The 9,445-nt window shown below is 31.3% G+C and overlaps 1 protein-coding gene across 1 annotated transcript; it reads right to left on the reverse strand.

Moving 5' to 3' along the window:
* Positions 1 to 7,388: 7,388 nt before the first annotated feature.
* On the reverse strand, positions 7,389 to 9,226 carry LOC101246826 (9-cis-epoxycarotenoid dioxygenase NCED6, chloroplastic). Its single transcript, XM_010323295.4, has 2 exons — positions 7,961 to 9,226; positions 7,389 to 7,843 (listed from the first exon to the last, which is right to left on the reverse strand). Exons 1-2 carry the CDS (start codon positions 9,174 to 9,176, stop codon positions 7,425 to 7,427), a joined length of 1,635 nt encoding a protein of 544 aa, XP_010321597.1. The 5' UTR covers positions 9,177 to 9,226; the 3' UTR covers positions 7,389 to 7,424.
* Positions 9,227 to 9,445: the final 219 nt, after the last annotated feature.

Genomic DNA, 9,445 nt, shown 5'->3' on the forward strand with positions numbered 1-9,445 from the left:
TCTTCTTCTTTGTGTTTTTGGTCTTTTATAATTGTCTTATAAATCACAAAGTGAGTGTCTTGTGTTTGGTTTTATTTTTATTCAATGAATTACAGTGACATGGCCTTCCAAAGCTTAATTGTTCATAGTGCTTTTTTTTCTTCTATTTTTTTTAAGCGGCACACCCCTTTAATATACAACATAGTTTATCCATTTTGAAAAATTAGTGATGAAAAATTATGATGGGTGTGAGTCAATGCAGCCATTATAGGAGACTGTTGAGATATGTTTTAGCTTTTGAGGATTACTCCTCCTGTCTTCCCACCTATCTTGGAGTCATCATGATAACATGAATATATATTCATAAAGGTGCATGTCATTTTTCAATCAACTTGAAAGTCAACCCTCTTAATTAGTTTTACTTTAATTAAATGTTTATTTAATAGCTTGTTTGGTTAAATCGATGAGGATGTTACACGTTGTATTGGTGGAGGTTTGTTTCTAGAGTCTTGTCAAATAAGAAGGTGTCGCCAAAATGTGAAGATAAGTTTTATAAAGCGAAGGTTAGACCTGGATATGTTGGGTAATAAAAAACGTTTATACTAAAGTTGCGGAAATGAGAATGTTGAGGTGGATGTGTTGGCACACTAGGATAGATAATAAATGAGGATATTTGGGATATGGTCGGAGTTATCTCAATAGAGGATAAACTCAATAGAGGATAAATAGTGAAAAGTGAGACTTAGTTTGTTCGAGTCGTGAATAGGAGATGCAAAGATATACTAAGAGGTTGACTGTGAATGGTTACATCAGAGGCAGAGGAGCAGAATAATATTAGGAAAAGGAGATTAAATAGGGCATGACATAGCTTCAACTTATTGAACATACGGATAAAATATTATGATGATCATAAATTAGTTAGTTAGTTGATGGTTACTTATTTAGTCTTTCATATTTGGAGTATTTTCTTATTATTCTTTCTCATAGCACTTCGATTATTATATTATAATGATAGTGCACGTTCCATATTTAGCATTTCCTTTTTTAGTCAACTTTATCTTTATTGTTTTATATAATCTAAATAAAGCAAAACAAATTAAGTAAAGCCAAACAAATTAAAATATCTGTAGAACCATTTATAGTACATTCCTTTTGCACTTTCAAATGGCCTAAAAAGGGATAGTGCCTTTTGACAATTTGAAAGTAAAGGCATCTACAAAAATGTCTAGAAGGGGAACACTACTAAAAAAAAAAGCCAAAGAGAGACCTAGAAAAGGAGACTTCAAAAATAGGTCTATAATAAGAAATCTCATGAGGTCGCTATTTAAATTAATATTTTTTAATTTTTTTTAATGTAGGAGAGACCTCGTGAGGTCAATTTAATGAATTTATTTTTTTTATACCTGACTTATTTCAAATTTTCAAATTTTTAATCTACTTCTCGTAAAATTAAAGACCTCACGAGGTTTGTACTTGTTAAATTAAAAACAATAATTTAATTTAATTAAAGACTTAAAAAATGAGAGACCTCATGAAGTCTCTTAAACAAAAGAAAACCCTAGCCAAATTTATCTATCTCTTTCTTCCCTCTCTCTTTCTCATCGTTCCTCTCTCTCTCGTCGTCCCTCTCTCTCTCTCATCGTTCCTCTCCGTCGGACTTCTCCATCTCCTCTCTCCGCCATCATCTTCTCCAACTCCAGACGTGCCTCCATATCCGCCTTCATCTTCTTTTGACGAGAAAGTCAGTGGCCTCTATCTCTGTGCGCCATTTGCAGTCGGGCCTCAGCAGGTGGAGGTTGCGCCGCCTCCATCTCCGTTGAGTCGTACAGCAGCAGTGGACGACGTTCCCAACCCTTTGACTTCAGGTGAATTTTTTGAACAAACTAGTTGGTTTTCGTAATTCTAAGTGCTTAAAATAATTAAAAAGCAGCAAGTAGATTGAATGTTACCCTTTTGTATTAGTAATTCAATCATTTCCAATGTGATTATCTTTGAAATTTTTTATAGAATTTGTGTCAAATAGATACTGAAAAAGTTTCCCAATCAATAATAATTTGTAAGATTAGTTGGCTTTCGTAACTCTTAATAGGGTACATGATTTTCTTTGAAAATAAGTTAGTACATGAGATCAAATACTTGATTTTCACCATTGGAGTTCAAACTCTATTTTCTAGTGTTAACTTTTTTCCCTTTTTTCTTGCTAGGCTACTAAGGAAGCTCAAAATCTAAAAAAGTTGATACGAGATTATACTACTTCTTTAATTTAATCAAAGTAGAAGATAAGATATGGTAATTCTAAATTTAATAAAGTTGAAGTACAATTGTTTTCTATAATACGTGTTGTACCCATCTAATATTGATACTTAGCTTTAAATATGTGTTGACAATTAGCTTTAAATTTAGAAATAATTAAGCTTAAGTACCCACAATTTTTGTCCATTTAGTGTTGACACTTATCTTTAAATTTAGAAATAATATATTGTTTAAGCATAAGTACCAACACTAGTTGATCCTATTGATGACAAAATTGATTTTCTTTGAAAATCAATTTTGTATCCATTTAGTGTTGACACTAAGCTTTAAATTTAGAAATAATTATTTGTTGAGCTTAAGAACCAACACTTGTTGATTCTATTGATGACAAAATTGATTTTCTTTGAAAATCAATTTGTGTCCATCTAGTGTTGACACTTAGATTTAAATTTTAGAAATAATTATTTGTTAAGCATAAGTACCAACACTAGTAGATTCTATTGATGACAAAATTGATTTTCTTTTGAAAATCAATTTGTGTCCATCTAGTGTTGACACTTAGCTTTAAATTTTAGAAATAATTATTTGTTAAATTTGTAACTATTGTGTTAGTATTAAGGTAAAACTAAACTAATTAAACTTAGAAATTTGTTAAGTTATTTGGTAAGTTAAACTTGTTACAATAGTATAAGAAATTAAATTAAGAATAAACTAGTTAGAATTAGAAAGTTGGTTAATAAGTTACATTGGTTATTATAGTGTTGGAATTAAGTCAAAACTAAACTAATTAGACTTAAAAATTTGTTAAGTTGGTTAATAAGTTAAATTTGTGACTATAGTGTTTGAATTAAGTTAAAACTAAACTAATTAGATTTAGAAATTTCTTAAGTTGGTTACTAAGTTAAACTTGTTACTATAGTATTAAAATTTAGTTAAAACTAGACTAATTAGACTTAGAAAATTGTTAAGTTGGTTAATAAGTTAAATTTGTGACTATCGTGTTAGTATTAAGGTAAAACTAAAATAATTAAACTTAGAAATTTGTTAAATTGTTTGGTAAGTTAAACTTGTTACTATAGTATAAGAAATTAAGTTAAAAATAAACTAGTTAGATTTAGAAAGTTGTTAAGTTGTTTATAAATTACATTGGTTACTATATTGTTGGAATTAAGTCAAAACTAAATTTATATTCTCATATGATAACATTCAATTTAGAATCGATATCTTCAAGCTTTGGAGGATTTACAACAAACTCTGCCGGAAGTAAATCAAGGTATGACACTTACTCAAGAACAGGATGAGAGAGGTTGGTTAGACTTGACTTGTGGGCCGAATAGATATGGATATGCATATGGAATGCCACATAAAACCTTTCGTGAATTTTCTTCTGAGTTTAAAGGCCTAAATAGTTCAAATCATGATGAATTGATGAAGAAAAATTTGGCTATGGAGAAAAAGATTGTTGAACTATCTAGCCAAGCCGAAGAATCACGGGCTAGGGAAAGGCGGTTGGAATTACAGTTTGCGGGTCTTAAGGCTCAATTCGATGCATTACTTGCTTCAGGAGGGATTCCCCCTTGTTCTGGTAATGTCACTTTCCCTCTTCGACCTCCTCAATCTCAACCTACTCAATATCCAATGTATGGTCAACTAAACTAAATTTAATAAAGTTGAAGTACAACACATATGTCATATTTTTTTATTGACCATACGTTGTATATGAGTAGGTTGAGATTGAGAAGGGAAAGTGACATCACAGAACAAGGGGGAATCCCTCCTGAAGCAAGTAATGCATCGAATTGAGTCTTAAGACCTGCAAACTGTAATTCCAACCGCATTTTTCTAGCCCGTGATTCTTCGGTTTGGCTAGATAGCTCAACAATCTTTTTCTCCATAGCCAAATTTTTTCTTCATCGATTCATTATGATTTGAACTTTTTAGGCCTTCAAACTCAGAAAAATTCACGAAAGGTTTTATGCGACATTCCATATCTACTCGGCCCACAAGTCAAGTCTAACCAAACTCTCTCATCGTGTTCTTGAGTAAGTGGCATACCTCGATTTTCTTCCAGCAGAGTTTGTTGTAAATCCTCCAAAACTTGAAGATATCGATTCTAAATTGATGGTTATCATATGAGAATATAAATTTAGTTTTGACTTAATTCCAACAGTATAGTAACTTATTAACCAACTTTCTAAGTCTAACTAGTTTTAACTTAATTTCTTATACTATAGTAACAAGTTTAACTTACTTAACAAATTTCTAAGTTTAGTTTTATCTTAATACTAACACGATAGTCACAAATTTAACTTATTAACCAACTTAACAAATTTCTAAGTCTAATTAGTCTAGTTTTAACTAAATTCCAATACTATAGTAATAAGTTTAACTTATTAACCAACTTAAGAAATTTCTAAATCTAATTAATTTAGTTTTAACTTAATTCAAACACTATAGTCACAAATTTAACTTATTAATCAACTTAACAAATTTTTATGTCTAATTAGTTTAGTTTTGACTTAATTCCAAAACTATAGTAACCAATGTAACTTATTAACCAACTTTCTAATTCTAACTAGTTTATTTTTAATTTCTTATACTATTGTAACAAGTTTAACTTAACAAATTTCTAAGTTTAATTAGTTTAGTTTTACCTTAATACTAACACGATAGTTACAAATTTAACAAATAATTATTTCTAAAATTTAAAGTTAAATGTCAACACTAGATGGACACAAATTGATTTTCAAAAGAAAATCAATTTTGTCATCAATAGGATCAACTAGTGTTGGTACTTATGCTTAACAAATAATTATTTCTAAATTTAAAGCTAAGTGTCAACACTAGATTGATACAAATTGATTTTCAAAATCAATTTTGTCATCAATAGGATCAACTAGTGTTGGTACTTATGCTTAAACAATATATTATTTCTAAATTTAAAGGTAAGTGTCAACAATAGATGGACACTAGGATCAACTTGTGTTGGTATTTAAGCTTAACAAATAATTATTTTTAAATTTAAAGCTAATTGTCAACACATATTTAAAGTTAAGTATCAATATTAGATGGGTACAACACATATTATAGAAAACAATTGTACTTCAACTTTATTAAATTTAGAATTACTATACCTTATCTCCTACTTTGATTAAATTAAAGAAGTGTATCAACTTTTTTAGATTTTGAGCTTCCTTAGTGGCCTAGCAAAAAAAAAAGTTAATACTAGAAAATAGAGTTTGAACTCCAATGGTGAAAATCAAGTATTTGATCCCATGTACTAACTTATTTTCAAAGAAAATCATGTACCCTATTAAGAGTTACGAAAGCCAACTACTTTTGCAAATTATTATTGATTGGAAAATTTTTTCAATATCTATTCGACATAAATTCTTTTAAAAATTTCAAAGATAATCACATTGGGAATGATTAAATTACTAATACAACAGAGTAACATTAAATCTACTTGCTACTTTTTAATTATTTTAAGCACTTAGAATTACGAAAACCAACTAGTTTGTTCAAAAAATTCACCTGGAGTCAAAGGGTTGGGAACGCCGACCACTGCTGCTGCACGACCCGGCGAAGATAGAGGCGGCGCGACCTCCACCTGCTGATGCCCGATTGCAAATGGAGGCGGCTAGCTTTCTCGTCAGAAGAAGATGAAAGCGGAGATGGAGGCACGTCTGGAGATGGAGAATATGACGGCGGAGAGAGAAGATGGAGAAGTCTGGCGGAGAGGGACAATGAGAGAGAGAGGAACAATGAGAAAGAGAGAGATAAATTTTGCTAGGGTTTTCTTTTGTTTAAGAGACCTCATGAGGTCTCTCATTTTTTAAGTCTTAATTAAATTAAATTATTATTTTTAATTTAACAAGTACAGGCCTCGTGAGATCTCTAATTTTATGAGAATTAGATTAAAAATTTGAAATAAGTCAGGTATAGGAAAAAATAAATTCATTAAATTGATCTCACGAGGTCTCTCCTACATTAAAAAAAATATTAATTCAAATAGCGATTTCATGAGGTCTCTTATTAGAGACCTATTTTTGAGGTCTCTTTTTAGCCTTTTCTTTTAGTAGTGTATAGAAACAAACGAATAAAAAGTGATCACTTTTATTAGTACTATATGGTAAACAAATTCATAATAGTTCAATGTAATTGGAGAAAAAAAATATGAAATGTAACACTTTATTCAACATATTGTTGTGAAGGTCTACATTAAAATGATATCTAAAACACTAAGTAACTTTTTTCTTAATCCCTAACACTCAAAAATGTCAAGGATAATTGGGTGGACCTTATGATATTTTTTCGTGCCATTCTATAGATAGTTTGGGTACAAGGGAACACAAGATATTTTTATTTAAATATCTCATATGTGCAAATACATAATATATAATTGAAAAAAGAAAAGAACAAACATATGCTCGGAGCCATAAATTTTATAAGGAGTGTCTAAAAATAGCACAATAAAAACTTTAAAAAAAAAGTAGAACTAGTAATATGTAAATACACAGATACTTCCTCATTCTAAGGAGGTGAAATCATTGGATAATAACAACGTTCAAAACATGTTATTAAATCATTTTATGTATCATTTACTTGTTTATATGATATTTTTTTCGATGAAGAGTGTTCAATTTGGACATCCTAGGTTACACACTGGATATATGACTCAGGCATATTTAATTTTAATTAATTAGAATGTATGCCTTTTGATTTTTTTTAATGAATGAAATATGTTATATTACTGAATTATTTTTAATAATATATTACGCCTTAATAAGTTGCAACAATACACAACTTAATACATATCTAATTAAATGGTGAGATTGTTAATAGTTCTAATTTTTTTAGTACCCATATGTAAGTATCAAAGATGCACTTTTTAAGTGATTGAAAGTTAAAATGTACCTAGTCAAATATGAATAGGATTAAAACTAAAATACATAGATAATTGAGGAACTTAAAGTGTTATTACAATAAATATCCATTGAAATTCTACAAAAATTGAATCCCAATAAAGATTGAGTATACGTAAACTCCACTACTTCTTTCATTGCACCTATTAGATTAAGTTTTCATTATTTAATGTTATTTTTCATTCTTAGAATTTTTTATTTTTATTTTTTGTTAACAACACAACTATACAATATTTAATTACATTATAATTTGACTTGTGAATTGTATTAACAAGAAAATTGATTACATAAATCTTGTGAACTAACGAATGTACCATGAAAGCCATATGGCACTCTTTTAGGTATTTTTACCAAGGCTATTTGCTTCATATTTTTAGCATTAATTATAATTAATTCCGATTTTTCATTTCTTTCATCTCGAACATAACTCATAAGGTACCCTTCATCTTCTTCTCCTTCTTTCGTGCTCGGTACGAAATAAGGTTCACCCCCGAATCTGTCATCTCCATGTAAAAATTTCGTCACATTTCCTGTGACCAAATCGATTTTCGCTAGGCCACTACATTTTGGCCATGGTTCAGCTATAGCCATGAAGGTGTACCGAGTTTTTTCACCAAGTCTAGTCTTGTTTACTTGTCCCGCTTCTAAATTCATCCCTGATACTATAATTCGTCTGGTTGATCTTCCTGTACTCAAATTTAATCGAATTTCAGTTAGTTTAGATTTCAAAGGCTCATCACTTCCTGAAAAAATTGAGTCAGGTGGACTCATGCATGAACCTATAATCACAATGTTCATATCACCTGATTCTTCGTGATTCTCCTCCCACGCGTTCCACAAATGCATGCAAAAGCAATTAGGAACATCAATCCACTTGATTCTTGATTCGTCGTGGTCGTCTTTCGACAACACACCAAACCTAGATACTTTATTCGGGTCGTGGACTACGGGCGATCCGCGCCGTATCATCTCGGATAACTTGAATACCACTTGATAATCCGGAATGATCACGTGACTTTCCGTGATGGCAAAATCATGGATCATGGATGGGTTTTGGAGGGAGATAGAAATGTCACGTGACTTAATACCACACGTGTCAAATTTGAATAATTTAAGATAAGGTTTTTTTAATATATTATAACTCAAAGTATAAAATTCCCCTGTGATAGGGTCCACTTTAGGATGTGCTATCAATGGATCATTAATTTGTCCGTTAAAATCGTAACGTCCGTTAGACTCTAGATCGCCATCCTCCTTGATAATAACGTTATACGGAAGATCATCCTCTGACATAGCTAAAAGTCGACCGTTAAAATAAACCAAACCGGCATTTGCTACACCGGTTCCTTTAGTAGCATCCACTAACCCTAAACTCGCTCGCGCAAAAAATAGCGCGAGCCGAGCTAACCCTAAATGGCCATGTAATTCGCCAATTGGCTTAGGGAAAACCGGTCGGCCCAATGAAGCCTCTTGAACCAACCGGCTGGTTTGAGTGAACCGGCACGAGTAACTAGCTTTATTATTTTTCGAATCTAATTTAACGGCGTGAATCATACCGTCACCGTCAAATAAATGATGTCCGTTAATCGGTTTGTATAACGGGTTGGCGCCGTTTCTAACGTAGACTCCGGTTAAATTAGACGGAATGTGACCCACAACTTCAAGACCGTGCTGAACAGAGGATTCGTGAACCGGTGCAAAATTCCCTTCTAGTTGAATTTCCGGGTCAACCGTCCGGTTCAGCTTATGTTTTTTCTCTAACTTTGTTACAATTGATTTTTCTAGCATGTCCAAAGCACTGGATGCAATTTTTTGAAATAGGTTTAATTTGGGCGGGTCAATTTTTAGTGGAAATATTTTCGATTCATCTGAATTTGACGATGATTGTGACGGTGATGATGATGGTGATGACAGAGGCGGAATTCGTGTTCTAGGAAGAGTTATTGTGTTTTTTTTAGAAGGGTTGATGAGAATTTTGCAAGAAAATGAAGGAGAATTGAGGGGTTTGATAGTTTGCATGGTTGAAAAAAAAGAAAAGAGTGATTTTTGAGAATATTGTAAAATTAAGGGGGGTTATATATAGAGGTTGAAAAAATAGTGGGGGCAATAGTAAGAAAAAGTAAAAAAGTTGGGGGGCCAATTGAAAAAGTCCAGCTTAGGTTGAGAAAATAAGACACGTGTAACATTAAGCTCATGGAATTTGCATAGAATATTGAAAATATCGAAAATAGTTCTTTCACCTTATTAATAAAAATTTAACTCATAGGTCTAAACTTCGAATTCATAGA

This window comes from Solanum lycopersicum, chromosome 5 (assembly GCF_036512215.1).
Source record: "Solanum lycopersicum chromosome 5, SLM_r2.1".
NCBI classification, from domain to species: Eukaryota; Viridiplantae; Streptophyta; class Magnoliopsida; order Solanales; family Solanaceae; genus Solanum; species Solanum lycopersicum.